The 16,383-nt window shown below is 41.0% G+C and overlaps 1 protein-coding gene across 3 annotated transcripts in view; it reads left to right on the top strand.

Annotated features, from left to right (window-relative positions):
- Nucleotides 1–16,383, top strand: part of IQSEC1 (IQ motif and Sec7 domain 1) — a 710,112-nt gene that overhangs the window by 675,918 nt on the left and 17,811 nt on the right. For all 3 annotated transcript variants that reach the window (XM_030568827.1, XM_030568826.1, XM_030568829.1), the window contains exons 11-14: nucleotides 156–281; nucleotides 5,645–5,744; nucleotides 10,886–11,059; nucleotides 11,771–11,947. In XM_030568827.1, coding sequence (XP_030424687.1) covers nucleotides 156–281; nucleotides 5,645–5,744; nucleotides 10,886–11,059; nucleotides 11,771–11,947 — 577 coding nt within the window. The remainder of the gene's footprint in view (nucleotides 1–155; nucleotides 282–5,644; nucleotides 5,745–10,885; nucleotides 11,060–11,770; nucleotides 11,948–16,383) is intronic.

Below are 16,383 nucleotides of genomic sequence, written 5' to 3'. Positions count from 1 at the left end.
ATCTGTGTTGTTATATTGTTCATCCTTTGATGAAAAACAGTCTACTATTGGTCTTAAAGAACTAATGATATTCGAAGTATTAGCATAAAGACTTCAGGCAAGAAAGATACTCCTTATTAACTGAGATCAGCATTGTACTTTTCTGTATACCATAGGTTCTCTCTTTACCCCACCGGAGACTTGTTTGCTACTGTAGGTTGTTTGAAGTTCCAGACCCAAATAAACCTCAGAAGCTTGGTCTGCACCAGCGAGAAATATTTTTATTTAATGACCTCCTTGTGGTATGTATTTTCAGATACAATGTATTTTTTTAAGATAAGCTTTTATTAGCACACAGATTCTGATAAGTAGAGAGACTTCCTAAGTATACTAAGAAGTGTGTAGAAAACTATATTTTAATTGCTAGATTTCTGCTGCCATTCATTTGTTTATCTTTGCTTAGAGGAAGACAGCTTAGCCTTTGTCCTGATAGTCTTATCATATTTTTGGTACCATGGTTGAAGGCTTTACTAGCACTATCAACCAGGTTTTCTGGGACATGATGATGTTTTTCTTGCTTATAAGATCCAGCTTTCTAAAATGCAAATGTTTTGCAGATCTTGCTAAAGGCTGGGGGCCAGACTTTTAAAGGTATTGAGGTGCTGAAGATGTAGGTGGCATCTAGCGGGACTTTCAGAAGTGCCTAGGTGCCTAACTTCTATTGATTTCAGTGGGAATTATGCATGTAGGTGCCTCTTTAGGCACCTAAATACCTTTAAAAAATCTGGCCCTTTGTCCTTTTTGGAGCGAGCACTATCTGGACAGAGCTTGGTGCTTTGAACTCCCATTGATTTCCATGGGAGTCAGGGCACTGAAAACCCAAGAGGCCATATATGCTAAGAGGGACAGTGTTGTGGATCTGGATTTAAACAGCTGTAAACTAAGGATTTTGTATCCTCTAGTTATCTGCAACATAGGTTCCCCTTCCTCTCCCATATGCACACATACACGTCCCTTGGAGGAAACAAAAGAGTTTAGTTTACAAAGGGAAGTTCTTGTCTGAGCAGTGAGTATATCTGTGCAAATATGTTGAATTTTAGAAACTGAGTTCTACTAATTGAGTTTATCCTTATAATAAATTAAATCAGTTCTAGCAAATCTACAGGAAAAAAAGCATGTTCTTATGGCCATGTATTGCTTGCATGAATATCATTAATATTTCATTACATCTAAGCCTATCATTTTCCCCCAGGCCTTTGGTAAGAGATACCAGCCCCGGCTTTGGGTTATTTGTATTATCTAGCTTTAGCTGGTTAGTAGTCGTTTGAGTCAAGATGGGCTGAGCACTCTTTGTTTTGTATTGCTCACTGTTTGATTTATTTGTAGGATGGACACCCAGTGCATGAGACAGGAGACTGGATTTTTATAATTCAAATGCATTTAAAAAATAAGAGTCATGGATAAAATCAGAGATACTATTTAAAATCCAAATTGTGCTCTAGTGACCCATGAATATGCCCTTGAGCCTCAAGAGTCTAGAAAGAGTTCATGTCCAACTATTCATAATTAAGGCTGCGAGGCTGTCACTGAAGTCACGGATTCCATGACTTTCTGGGACCTCTGTAACTTCTGCAGCCTGCAGGTGTGCCTGACCACAGAGCCGCTCGAGCAGCACTGGAGCCAGTCACACCACTCCACCCCCCGCAACAGTGGCGGTCCCGGGGCACCCCCCACCAGCAGCAGTGGAGGTGGTGGTCCTGGGCCGGCCCCTGCCAGCAGCGGCGGTCACAGCTGGCCCCTCACCCCTGAGCTCCAGCAGGCACCCCGGAGCACCCTTCCCCAGCATCCCCCACAAGCACCAAAGAGTGTCCCAAAGCCCCCTATAAGCACCAATGGGCATCATGGAGCTCCCCCAGCACCAGTAGCCCAGGTGCCCCCTAGCACCCTCAGAGCCCCCCAGAACACCCGAGATTTAGTCAAGGGGTATATAGTACAAGTCATGGACAGGTCATGTTTATTGGTCCTGCTAGTGAAGGCAGGGGGCTGGACTCGATGACCTTCCAAGGTCCCTTCCAGTTCTAGGACATTGGTATATCTCCAATTATTAATTATTATTTATTTATGACCTGTCCATGACTTTTACTAAAAACACCTGTACTAAAATGTAGCCTTGCACATAATCACTGATTATCATCCTAAATATATATTTAATCAAGTACATAAAAGGCTGTTACAAGGAGGAGGGAGAAAAATTGTTCTCCTTAATCTCTGAGAATAGGACAAGAAGCAATGGGTATAAATTGCAGCAGGGGCAGTTTAGGATGGACGTTAGGAAAAACTTCCTAACTGTCAGGGTGGTTAAGCACTGGAATAAATTCCCAGGGAGGCTGTGGAATATCCATCATTGGAAATTTTTAAGAGCAGGTTAGACAAGCACTTGTCAGGGATGGTGTAGATAATACTTAGTCCTGCCATGAGTGCAGGGAACTGGATGAAATGACCTCTCAAGGTCCCTTCCAGTCCTACAATTCTGTGATTTTCTTTGAAACCTGAAGATTCTTTCTCATTACTACTACTGGTTATAAGAAGGTGGTTTGGTGCAATAGTTTATTGTTGCAGAAAATATTTGTGATAGTTCCAGTTTACCTGTTTCAAAAAAGGCTCATCTAGCTATTGAGATAAAACAGGAAAGGGTAATTACACTTGGCTATTGATCTGTGTTCAGTTGATGTGTTATGATCCAGACATGTCTATTCCCTTGAATATAAGTTGAGTATGTTGAAATACAGTTGATTTTCCTTCCCAGCATCCATTTAGTTTGACCCAGTGTTTTTAAAAATACAAATAAAAGGAGTGATAGCTTGGAAGCATTTTCTTGAATTACTTTCAAAAATAGGAACACCTGTAGTACTTTGTAGTCCGAATGTATTTTGATTTTTACCTGGAGAATTAAGTTGATTGGATATTGTATCCCATATTTTGTTGTGAGTTATAACATAAAGGTACATTGCCTGTTCATTATTTATAATTTGTACTCTTACTCAGAGCTTGAACAAGACAGGCTTTCCTTCAAAAATGGATAAATAACCTTCAAATCCAAATGTGATCATGAGTTTATATCAATGCAATATTGTCATCCTCTGCAAACAGTCTGTGTTTTGTCTCCCTTAGTCTGATGCTAATAGCTGTGCCAAATTGTATCAGAGTGAAAACTGGCCAGAGTCTCATTAGTTATCAGTGGTGCAGACGGGGAACTCTATATCCAGAAGTTAAAATTACAAGAACTGAGTCAATTTTATTCTGCCACAACTTGAGCAAGCTGTGAGCTGCGGCAGAGGGAGGATCTAGTCATGGTGGAGGAGGTCCCAAAAACAGACACTGAAGAGCAGGTTATTAGATGTTGTTTGTATTTCTTTAGTGCCTAGAGGCCTCAGTCAAAATCAGGGTTCCAGTGTAGTAAGTGCTGTCCAATTAGACTGTGTTTGTACAAGAGAGACCAAGGGCAGGAGGAGAATCCAAGGTAGTGGGAGGTGAAGAGACATGGCCAAGGTCACACAGCAGGTCACCAATAGATCCCAGAGTAGAACCCAGGTCTCCTGAGTTCCAGGCCTGTGCCCTGTTCTGCTTCTCTGCAGTCTCACTGTAGCACAGAGGACAGAGAGAGGAAAAGCACCTTCTGCTGTCTAGTAGCCAGAAGGGATGCATGCTTCAGACTTATCAGAGACCTCCTAGCGGGAGGCTACAAAAGATAATCCCACAGACCACACACTGGGAATCCTACCATTGTCCCTGTGAGTTGGCTCAGTTTTTTATCTGAGAGTAGCTCTTGGACTAGTGAGTGGTTTAGTCCTTGAGCTATTTTGGGTAAATCTACACAGTCTGTGGAAGTGAGCCTCCCAGCCTGGGTCGACAGACTTGGGGTGGCAGAGCTCATGCTAGCTCTCTAAAAATATCTGTGTAGAGGCGCTTTGAAGTTGCGACTCAAACTGGAGCTCTGACTCTGAAGCCTCGGGAGGGAGGTGGCAGAAGTAGCTTAGAAGCTCACTCATGTGGTCTGTTTAGACATACCCTAAGGGTATGGCTACACTTATAGCTGTACAGCACTGGGAGTTACAGCTGTCTTTGTACAGCTGTGTAGAGAAAGCGCTGCAGTGTGGCCACACTGACAGCTACCAGCGCTGCAGTGTGGCCACATTTGCAGCATTTGCAGCGCTGTTGGGAGTGGTGCATTGTGGGCAGCTGTCCCAGCGTTCAAGTGGCTGCAGCGTGCTTTTCAAAAGAGGGAGGTGAGGTGGAGTGTGACAAGGAGCGTGGAGGAGACAGAGAGAGTGGATTTTTGGAGCTGACACTGTTGTCAGCTCTCTGCCTTGCAAGTTCTAAGGACTGGAAGATACACAGCACCTACCTTCAATCATTTTAAAAGTTTTGACCCCTTCCCCACCCCTCTCTTATTCACTAAATGCAAATTATGCACTCCTAAATAGCCTTCAGACCACATAAGCAGCTGCTCAATACGGACTCCTCTCTTCCCCTCCGCTGTGTGGCTTCTCTCCTCAAGCAAACAGCTGTGAACGTTCCAAAGCAATTCCCCTGCCTGCCTCCGCTCACTCGCTTGCTCGAGCAAACAGGAGCTGTGTTTGTTTTTTAGATAAGCGGCTCCCGGGTGCCCGGAGTTCAGCCACTCTTCCAGTTTGTTGTGAACAGGCATTCTGGGATACCTCCTAATACCCTGGAGGCCAATTACAGCACTTTTGGTGGCCACACTTGACGAGCAGTGCTGCATCACCAGTGCTGCAATCGTTATACCCCAAGCAGACCAGGTGTACAGCCAGTGCTGCAGCCAGGGAGTTGCAGCGCTGGATGTGCCTTGTAGGTGTGGACAGTTACTAAGTTGCAGCGCTGTAAACCCACCACCTGCGCTGCAACTCTCCGGTGTAGCCATGGCCTAAGTGTGTGGTAAACCTCTCACGCCCTGCATATGAGGAGTAAGAGAGGGAGTGAATAGGAATGAGGGTGGAGGGTGGCAGAGGGAGAAAAGAGGCTGATAGAATAAGGTAATAGAAGGGAGTCAAGTACTGAGAGATTTTAGGGGGGAGTAGGAGAGAGAGAAACAACTGTGTGGCAGAGAAAGAAGTAAGAGGTTGGAGGGAGAGAGAATAGTCTGATAACTAAAAGATAAACTCTGATCAAGGATGGAGAGAAAGACAGGAGACATAGCAAGTTTCTGTTGAATGACATATTTTTCAATGACATTCAATAAACAATATGTAATTGTTTCATTTCTTTAAGATTTAGGGCCAGTGGTCTTGGGAGATATGGTAACACAGATATTTTCATCCCAAGCCCTCCTGGTGGTAGGGGTCATGTACATTTTTCAAGCCTTGTTTATCTTTCTGCAAGCAAAGGTTGTAGATTTATCCCAATAGACCAGTTACAGTGCAGGGGGGAGGGGAAAAAAAGCAAAAGTAGCAAATAGTTACTGTATTGCAGACTGGAAGCTGTCTTTGGGTAAAATATATATCTATTTCTGATATCCCAGTACCAAGAGTAATTAAAGTAGTGTGTATAGAATTGTTTCACTATTATAGTTGAATTCTTTACACTGATGTTCAGATCAAAGAACACATCCTTATTTTGTCTGGGTTTTTTTAATTGATATTTTCAGGTTACCAAGATCTTTCAAAAGAAGAAGAATTCGGTCACGTATAGTTTTCGACAGTCCTTTTCCCTCTATGGAATGCAAGTTCTTCTTTTTGAGAATCAGTGTAAGTCTTTTTCTCTGTTTTTCTCCATATAGTTTTCTGATATCAGGATGAAGAGCTGCCCATCAGTTTCTTAGGTCTAGGAGTGAAGTCAGTATGTGCTGGAACGAGCCTTATAATTAAATACAAGATGCTCTTTGAAAATAGCAGGAATGTCGAGAGACTTCTGGCTTAAGGATAGACTTCACATCTGGCTCAGAATGGTGTTTCTGAATGCAGTGAGGGCAAATTTGGTGTATCCTTTTCTGATCTTCAGCTGCAATTAACAGACATGTAGTTCTAAATAATGACTGAGACACAGATTTGTGTAAAACAGTCTCTCAGCCACTGTTTGTTTATTTAATATCTTTACTGATTTATAACTCAACTCAGTACCTAGGAAACTTGCATAATTAAAAGATAAATACAAAATATAGTGTGACAAGGTTCCTCCTCTACCTTGGTGGGTCCTGCGTTTATTGACGGATTTGCTCGCCTCACAGATTCACCCTGTGGGTTTGGAAACAGCCCAGAGACCTTCCCCTCTGGTAGAAGCCACAGTCCAGGTCAATTCCTCCTGTGTTTGATTAGGAGTTGGGAAGTTTGGGGGGAACTCGGGCCCACCCTCTACCCTGGGTTCCAGCCCAGGGCCCTGTGGACTGCAGCTGTCTAGAGTGCCTCCTGGTACAGTTGCACGACAGCTACAACTCCCTGGGCTACTTCCCCATGGCCTCCTCCCAACATCTTCTTTGTCCTCACCACCGGATCTTCCTCCTGATGTCTGATAATGCTTGTACTTCTCAGTCCTCCAGCAGTATGCCTACTCGCTCTCAGCTTCTTACACGCCTCTTGCTCCCAGTTCCTCACACACACTTCCTCTCCTCTGGCTCCCCTTTGGCCTGACTGGAGTGAGCCCTTTTATAGCATCAGAGGGGCCTTGATTAGAGTCAGGTGCTTAAGAGCCTCACCTGACTCTTGGCAGGTTAATTGGAGTCAGATGTTCTCATTAGCCTGGAGCAGCCCCTGCTCTGGTCACTCAGGGAACAGAAAAGTGCTTATCCTGTGGCCAGTATATCTCCCTTCTACTGCTTTGCTGTTCCCGACTAGCCTGGGTCTATCACAATAGTTAGATGAAGTTTTTGTATTAAAAACCTGCATCTCCTGTCCCCAGGTGTTCCTCGGGTAATTTAAATGCTTCGCTTGTCAGGTGTACCAAACTCAATCTCCAGGAGACAGCCATATGAATATCTTGCCACTGCTCCTGGAGAGGTGAACCCCAGGGATCAATAGCAATAGCAATCTAGCAGCAATCTATCGGACATAAGTGGTTTCTCTGAAATTTTGCACACAGACCATGTATGGCTTTATAAATAATAGCCAAAAGCTTGAATTGCGTAACAAATCCAGTGTGGTTCAGTGGTACGATAGTTTCTGGTTTCTCCAAGGTGCTCCTTGCCTGCCATTTCCATAACCCCTGAAAATGAGGTCACATGCTCAAATGGTTCATCCAAATAAAGAAACAAGTTGGTGTATTTTACATGAGCTGAAGAATCCGGCTGATTTTTTTAAAGGGGTTACAATTATGGTTTATTGCTGTAATCTAGCTGTGAGGTTACAAAGGCATGACTTACTCAGGTACAGTCCACATCAGATAGGAATGTTTACAGCTTGGTCATAGATGAAAATAGGTGTCTGCCTCTGCTGTCACCTGGGCATCCAGAAGCAGCTACAGATCTAACATAACTTCAACTGCAAACTACACTGGCAAAGATCAGACATACTTCAACAGAGGGCACACTTACTGACTTAGCCCAATCCTAGACATGCTTCACCATGCCTTTTGCTATCAGTAAACCTCTTTTCCACATCCTCATTTCCGTATAAACATAAATACTTAGGGTATCTTGGAGTCAGTGGAAATTAGACATAGCTCTGAGTGCTGCCCATAGACTGATGCTGCTGCAGCCCAAGCCATCTCACTATGTATCTCCTCTTGCAGAAGTGCAGGCGCAGTGAGCAGGAGGGAAGACAGGATGGAACCCTCTAGGTCCCCATATGGGAGAAGCCTTCGGATTGCTTCTTAAAGGGAAAGGAACAAACCCACCGAAGAGGATGTTGTGTCTATCCTTCAAAGATCCTGCAGATTAGTCAACAGAATCAGTCACACTCATAGCCCTGAAGTGTGCTTGTATTAACCCATTTCCTTGTTGGAAAGTAAAGTTCTTTTAAAACTGTCAAAATAAAAGTAGTTTTCCAAAGAAGTTTAAAACCAAAGTGTGCAGCTAACCTGTGTATAAGCTATTATTTATGAGCAAAGAGCTCAGAATGTACAAACAGTATATCAGAAGGGGAAGAGAAAGTCTAGTCCCCTATAACCTGTGAAATTCATATTCTCTTACACTCCTGTGGGTAAGAGGAGACTAACTCAAAGTACTGCAGGGCCTGTAGAGCAGGCAGGTAACCAATATCAATCCATCCAGTAAATCTGCATGTTGCAGGTATCAGAATCAGCTTGTTCTCAGGGAATGAGGTTCATGAACATTCTGATGCCAGTGTCACTAATGCAAAGGGAGCGAAACCTTTCAATTTGGCTGATGCTGAGTCGACCGAAATTATTGTCATTGAACAGTTGATGAGGGTAAAATATATTATGGGATTTGTTGTTTCAAGACAAGGAAGTATGACATTTATCTCTATTGCATAAATAGACCCCAAGGAAAACATTTATATTTACAAACAAGGTTAGCAACGTATTTTTAATGGAGTCCAGCTAACACCTAAATTATTTATGTCAATGTTTGCTGCTGTAGGAATTTCAGTTGTATTGACAGCAGCGCTGACCATAGGAGTTTGCTACTGGGGAGTTTGGTCTGTGTAGTAGAGCTGAGGTGTGCAGTTCAGTAGCTTGAATTTCTGTCTAGGTGTCCTCATAGTTATCAAGTTGCCTTACTTTTCCTTGCTCAGCTGTTATGAATGTTCTTCTTTTTTTTTTATTTTTATTTTTTAAAGTTATTCACTTTTTCTGATTTATAACTGACTAGCTAGTTGGCTCCTCCTCCACTCGAGAAAGGTGAATGTCCTGATTTCCTTTTTGTTTGAAGCTATGTATGCTTTGAATGGTGCATAAGTCTTTGTGTAAACTGTAGCTGTATTTGACTGCACTTTTTAAGGCAGTGTAATACTTTTTTTTTGGAACACAATGACGTTGGCAGCTGGGGGTAGAAATTGTCTCACACCAGATGGTGTTTCTTGAGTGAATGGCCATGAGAGAGGATTTGTTCTTCTGCTTAAATAGAAATCTACAATGCTTGAATTCCATTTGTTGTGCACTTGGAAGCACCCTGTGTTGGAATAATGGATCATAGACTCTAATACATGGAAGAGATCTGTATTTACATGGTATTCAATTTCTGGACCTTCTGCCAATCAATAAGGTCAGATGGCTCAGAAACTAAATTTTTATGAAATTATTTACTGCACATGTTCTAAGACTGTTTGAGGCCTCATTTGCAGGGGTCAGCAATTCAAGCAAAAACTGAAACCATTTTCTGTAGTAGAGAAAATCTTGGTTATGTGTATATCAGTCTGTCTGTGCTTTTCTGCTCAACTGCCAGATGTTCATGTGACCAGCTGTTAAGGTCTGCTATGTTAGATGCACAAATGGACTACAGGCAGCTCGTTCAAGAATTAAAATGAAGACAATCTGATAAGCAAGAGCCATTTGCCGCATCATTTACAGTGGGCTTTAATTAAATGCCTTGAAAATGATCCCTATTGTTGTAAATAAAGATCAGGATGTCACTGTTCATGCCCGGCAGAATAAGCACATTTTTATTCCATCAAAGTATGACATTGGTGGGTAACATTATACAAAAAAAGTGATTGGAGAGCTGAGGTTAATACAAAACATTACAAGTCACACATACAAATACATCTGTCTGTTTACTCACAAACAACCAAAACAAAATGACCAAAAAGAATCTATAATTCTGAGAGTTATTGCTAGAGTCTTTGCTCAGCAAAACTACCACTCGAACATGAATGAGTGGCAGGATCAGGACAATTGAATATAAATTATCAGACTTGTTGGGAAGAGTTTTATGAATGTGTTTTTTTTCTCGTGGATTTTTCTTCCAAGCTGTACAGTACTGTTGGTGCTTAAGGGAACGAATGTATAAAGCTTAAATATCTCAGTATTTATTAGGGAACATTAAGTTAAGCAGTTCCATATATAGAAAGTTCTAATATTCCTCGAGGCATTTTCACTAAGCCCCTCTGTCTCTTAAACACTTTAGGCTTTCTTTCTGGTATGTCCACTATAATTATATACCTAAGTGTTATATCTTCAAGGTGACCCTGACCTACTATCTCAAATTACATCTGTAAATTTTGCATTTATAGTAGTTTGCATGTGCAGACTGGATAGCTGTTCATCTAGCTGATTCGCACATGCAAAACGAGGCTATTAGTGTGCCAGCATGTGCAAAGATGCCAAGCATCATTTCTGAGAGAGTTTTTAAAATTTGGCCCATAATGAGTAAGAATATTAAACTTAATTTATGAAGTATGTCATTGTTTGCAATCTACTGAATCAAACTAATGTAACACACTAGTAATATATAATAGATACATGTTTAAAATATATTATTTGTAAAGACTTTCAATAGATTTTGTTTGCTGCAGTATTTTTTAAGTCTTTGTTAATGTTAGGGTTAATGTTTTCATTTAAACTAGACATGTTTGGTTAGCATTTTTGTTTTAAATCCAGGGATGTTTTAAATCCAGCTGGGATTTACTTTACTTCAGTCAAGGTTAACTTAGGCCTAAACAAGTTGTCCCTTTGAGCAAATCAGCCAAACCTGGTGTTTTTTACTGACATTGCTACTACAAACATATTTTGTGTGTGTGTATGTGTGTGTTAATTGTCCATGTGGATGTTCAGTGAGATTTATTTTCCTTTAGAAAATGCATCTGAGCAGGTAAAATGTCCTTCTGAGTTTTTAAATGTGGTAGTAAAATCTGCTTTTCTCTGCCGTCTGTCCAGGGTTCAAAAATGGTAACAGAGTATTAGTAAAAAAATAAGTTAAAATTGAAGAAAATAAAATTAAAGATAATAAAAATTATTTAACCTTTTCTTTTCTCCACTTTCCCCTCCCCACCCACAGATTATCCGAATGGCATTCGGCTTACATCAGCTGTTCCAGGAGCAGATATCAAAGTCCTAATAAATTTCAATGCACCCAATCCTCAGGATAGAAAGAAATTTACGGATGACTTGAGAGAGTCTATTGCAGAAGTTCAAGAGATGGAAAAGCACAGAATAGAGTGTAAGTACAAAGGTACATATAATAGAGCATTTTCAAACTAATCAGCATTAGTAAATCTGTTTGAGATATATGTAATATAATCCACCAGGATTTAAGTCTTAAAATAATGTAGCTCCCCATCTGTGGCTTTGATAATATTTTAGAGATAAAACATTGATTTCTAAAAGTCCTGCCAGGATCTTTGGACTGGTAGCTAGTGTACTAGGTAATTGCAATGGAAATATATCTTAAGCACCAGCAAAAACCAACTGATGAGTAAGTAGAGGGTAGTTCTGTACCAAATAGCGTGAATAAATTGCATAGTAAGTTTTAGGGCTATTTTAAATGACTTCTTAGAAAGAGGTATTGTCTTTTGGAGATGGACTTTAGAAGAACTTTAACTCTGTTTCTCTTAATATCAAACTTTATTCTTTTGAAAAGCATCATGCTTGCTGCTTCTTCAGTAGCCATTATGCAAATTAACATACTGGAAGCTGCAGATATCTATCTATCTATCTAAACATAGGATTTTATATTTTATTTTTCCAGCATGTAACATCCTTTCATCGCATATGTTGTTATAAAGTCACTGGAACAGAGATCAAGTTTTCTTCCATGTGCAGTTCAACTCCGCAATAAACTGATATCTCTGGATACATAATAATATTTTGTTTGCCATGTCATTGGCTTCCATTTCATTATAGTCAATAACTATGAACTGTACAATTATTCTCTTTGTTTCAGCTGAGCTAGAAAAACAGAAAGGCGTGGTGCGTCCAAGCATCTCCCAGTGCTCCAGCCTCAAAAAAGAATCTGGCAATGGGACGCTGAACAGAGCCTGCCTGGATGACAGCTATGCCACTGGGGAGGGACTGAAAAGGAGTGCACTCAGCAGCTCCCTCAGAGATCTCTCTGAAGCTGGTAAGCACCACATTTATTCCCTGCTCTGTATACCAGTGCGTGCAAAGAAGTGTGATAGATATGTGTAAAAATAAGCTCATTTGTGAATGGTGACCATGTAAAGAATCAATACAGAAAGTTAAACTATTTGCTTTTTTTTTTTTAATTTAGGTTTGTTTTTTATTTATTTTATTTTACCTTTAGTGTACTGAACAAACTCTATTTGAAAATATCAAACTGTTATAGCTTGCTATGTATACTTTTAAAGGAGAATGGAGACAGAGGAAAAATTATGAGTGTATTATAGAAAAATGGTTGACTAGGGCTAGGAATAACCCACTTAGAATTCCTTTGTTTTTTCTCTTATTTATTACCTCCATATTAATGTAGACTTAGAAAGAAAAAGAAAACACGGAGGTCCCTATGCAATGACTGCTTCCTGTGTATTTTGTGCTTAAGTGTACCCATGTACTACATTGATGAATGAAATTGAGTGAAGCCCTACTAAATTCTATCTAGAGTGATAGCATCAATTACACAGTATAACTAAATTATATCTCGTCACTGTATTATGCACAACATAGGTCCTAATTCTTGCTGAAGCTGCTGTTAGCAAAATACTATTGCCAGAGGAATAGGAAAAAGCCCTGCTGGGCACAGTAGTAATGTCCCCAAGACTCATCGCTGCTGCGGTGGCTAAAATTAGAACTGACCTATCTAAATTTTTTTTTCTTTATATATTTTTTCTTTAAATTTTTATACATTTAAAAAAATACAAATGGAAAGAGTGGTATGTGCTTGTTTTTATTTTATTTGTTTGTTTGCTACATGCCATGAATTATTAGTAATTAGCACCCTCGTGTTTTCCAGACTTCGAGGGGTAAATGTTCAGCCCTGTGTTTAGAATGTTAGGCACATCACTCCTGTTTTTGCTAATGGAAGTTATACCTGTAACACCAGCCACACCACACTGACAGTAACCATAAGAGTAGCAGCAACTGAATTTTAAAAAAGAGAGAGTTTTATCTGCCTGTATTATTTATTTTGATTTGTTTTTAAATGTTGTATGAGCTACAGTGGAGTCATAATTTTGAAATACTGTGTATATCTTGACTAGTTAGCCCCGGTTAGCCTTTCTTTTTAATATCAAAGAGAAGGATTTGTGCTGCAGTAAATAAAACACGGGTAAATTGAATATGTAGCATGTGTGTGTTTGTGTGTACGTATGTATATATACGTATACATACACATACACACACACCCCTATTATCACTTGTGTTTACTCTCTGTTTATATCCATCTGTACCCATCTGCGTCATTAAAAGACATGGGGCCTGATCCAAAGCCCACTTCAAGTCAGTGAGAGTCTTTCCATTGACTTCAGTGGGGGTTGGATCAAGCCCAAGTCCTCATTGTTATTAAATCTAAGCTGTACAGATACCTTCATCATCTTTTGTTTTTGTTTTATTTTAAGTTCTTTTAGAATGAGAACAGCCATGTTACTGGATGTGGGAGTTTCATGGCTATACAAACCGATTTTGCGTGGTTCCCGATTAACTGTTTTCATCCCATAGGAATTTTCCATCACAGTCTTCCAAATATTGCCATGTACATAAATCCCTTTAGAGGGTTATGTGCAATAAACAAGATGAATTCCTCTTGATCATGAAAACTTTCATATTTCAAAACTGCATGCCCGCTGTTGGCATGCTGATTACTGAAAGTGCTCTTTTTCCATGATAGAAAGTAGAAATCATTTACAGACTGGAGGGTTTATCGACGAATTTGTTAAACCCAACTAAACTTACTTTTAATATTTACCCACTGACCGTTATGGAGAGCTTCTGTTTGGTCTTGTGCAGTGCAATTAACTTGAAAAATTAGACACCTGTCACCTGATTTAGGTTAATAAAACACCATTTTCAGTCCCTGGGTATATGCTACTATTTCTGTAATATATCAAAATCACTGTAGTGAGTTTACCAGTACCTCCTCTAAGTATAGCTTGCTTGGGGGGATTCACTTTGTTTTAGTATGGAGCAGATAACCCTAGAAAAACCAGTTAGCAGAGGCAGTGTGGCTCAATGACTCTACTGAAGCAGCAGACATACAAATAACTTCTGAAAAAAGTGGGCTGAAATTAGTTCATCCTAATTCCTGGTATTTGTACTGCCATGGCATGAAATATAGGATGATAAAGAAAGAGGATCTGGGTGTACTGTGTGTGTATGAGTGTTCTGTTTAGAAAATGGGGATTATGGGCTGGATTTTTTAAGGGTTTCCTTAATTGTTTCTGCAAAAATCCAATTTTATATGTGCAAACTGAGTAATTGCATATGCACAGAATTTGGTGCATAATTTCCTAAGGAACATTGCAGAGGTGTTTTTGAAAGCACTCTGAAAATATGGTTCTATGAAAGAGGAATCTGATTCTGTAAAGAAGGTTTTGGCTGTGCAGGTTTCTGATGAAGCTGCGGTTTGGAAAAAATTAGCTAATTTCCCTTTGCCAGAAGTCATTATACCTATCACAGAGGAATAGTAGTAGGGAAAAGTGCCTTAAAAATGTTTTCCATGCTTGAAAAGAAAAAATAAATTAGTTTCAAATCTAAAGAAAACAAAGATTTTTGGACCCTTTCACCTCCTAAAAGCTGAAATTGGTTTTTGGAGAGCAATGCTTCAATTCCCCAACAGGGAAGCAATATCTGATATTGACCAGGTACTGTTTGCTGCTGGCTATTTTTCTATTCATTTTTCCATGAAAACATAAGTTGTATTTGCAAAAATAAAATGAATGAGGGCTTTGAGGGTTTTAAGATTAGTATTTAATAACCCTTATCTTGTTCTCTCTGATCTGACATCTGCTGCCATGGAATAAAAAGTAGAAATGAGAACTGGCAGCCAGCTGTGTTACAAAATGTAAATGAGTCGAGCATTTAATACTTCATCCTTTTTCAAATGTGAGCATTTTTGTTGCTTATAACTGAACTGTCAGAGTGATTAGCTCTGTCCACTGAAAATTAGTCAAGAAAAAACATACTTATTTACCCTAGAATGTAGAATTCCAAATTCATGTGTAAAATGTTAGAAGGAAACCAAACGCAACTAGAAAAGGAATGGATTGTGCCAAACACTAAGAGAACTTCAGACAATTCCAAAGCTTTCTTCCATTTATGATATTGAAATGGGCCTACACATAGATATGAAAGATGAAAACTACCCCATCACAATTATTAATGGGAGAACAGTGGTTTTGTGATTAAAAGACAGGACTAGGGGGAATATGTGGGTTTCTGATTCTATATCTGCCACAGATTTCCTGGGTGACTTCAAGCAAGTCATAACCTGATTTTCAGAACTGCTGTGCACCTGTAGTTCCCAGTTACTTCCTATGGAGTTGGGAGTGCTTAGCATCTTCGGCAATCAGTCCCCTAACCTCTTTATGCCTCACCGTATCAATGTGTAAAATGGGGACAAATATTTAGTCCTTCTTCGAGTGATTGCTCATGTGTTTTCTACAATAGGTGTGTGTGCTCGCCATGTGCACCAGTGCCAGAAGTTTTTCCCCTAGCAGTACCCATGTGGGGGAGTGCCCCCGTGACCCCTGGAGTGGCGCCTGCCTGGTGCGGTATAAGGGGAGCTGCACTCTCCCCCACCCTCAGTTGCTTCTTGCTGCCAGTGAAGGTGCATCAGAACTGCTCTGCTCCAGCTTTGTTGTAGCTCGTCCCCAGAACTGTTTGTTCATTCAGTGTTAGTATCTGTAGTTAGTTAGCTGTTTAATTAGTTTAGTCAGTCAGTAAGCCCGGGCCAGGGCATGCCCTGTGCCCCGGGGTTTAAGTCGTGTGACTCTTGTAGGTGTTCTATGCCAAGAAGTGACCCGCACGTAGACTGTTTGCGCTGCTTGGGAGAAATCCATATCAGCTAAAGGTGCAGTATTTGCAAGTCGTTTAAGCCTTGGACCAAAAGGGAAAGGGACATTAGGCTCCAGGCCATCCTGATGGAGTCAGTACTGACCCCGAACTGGCACCGCGGCATCTGTATGCGGCAACCCTCTGGTGCCATCGACCAGCTGCCACCATTCCCCATCCACTGGGCACGCCAAGAGGGTCAGGAGGACTCCCTCTTCGCAGTGGCACTGAGGGAAGTCCAGGACAGAGGCTAGGCTCGTGTTGGGCAGTCCTCAATCCCCACTGGGTCCCAAGCCTCCGATTCAAGTTGAGTGGAGTAGCCTGGCCCCTTCAGATGCCGTCCATGCCTGAAGCCTCCAGGCAGCCCAGGACATATCGATGGGACTGCGGCGGGTGTCTCCGCTGGTCTTCGTCTCAGAGAGCGTATCGCAGTCGGTCATGGCACAGTTGTTGATGCCATTCCCACTTGGACTCCTGCTCCAAGTCTCCGCCAAGACATCACAGCCCCAGGTGTTGATCGCCAGCGTCTCGCCATCATGGATCCGTCCCTCG

This window comes from Gopherus evgoodei, chromosome 7 (genome assembly GCF_007399415.2).
Source record: "Gopherus evgoodei ecotype Sinaloan lineage chromosome 7, rGopEvg1_v1.p, whole genome shotgun sequence".
Taxonomy (NCBI): Eukaryota; Metazoa; Chordata; order Testudines; family Testudinidae; genus Gopherus; species Gopherus evgoodei.
Note: the sequence above shows the minus strand (reverse complement) of the source record. Positions and strands in the feature narration are given on the sequence as shown.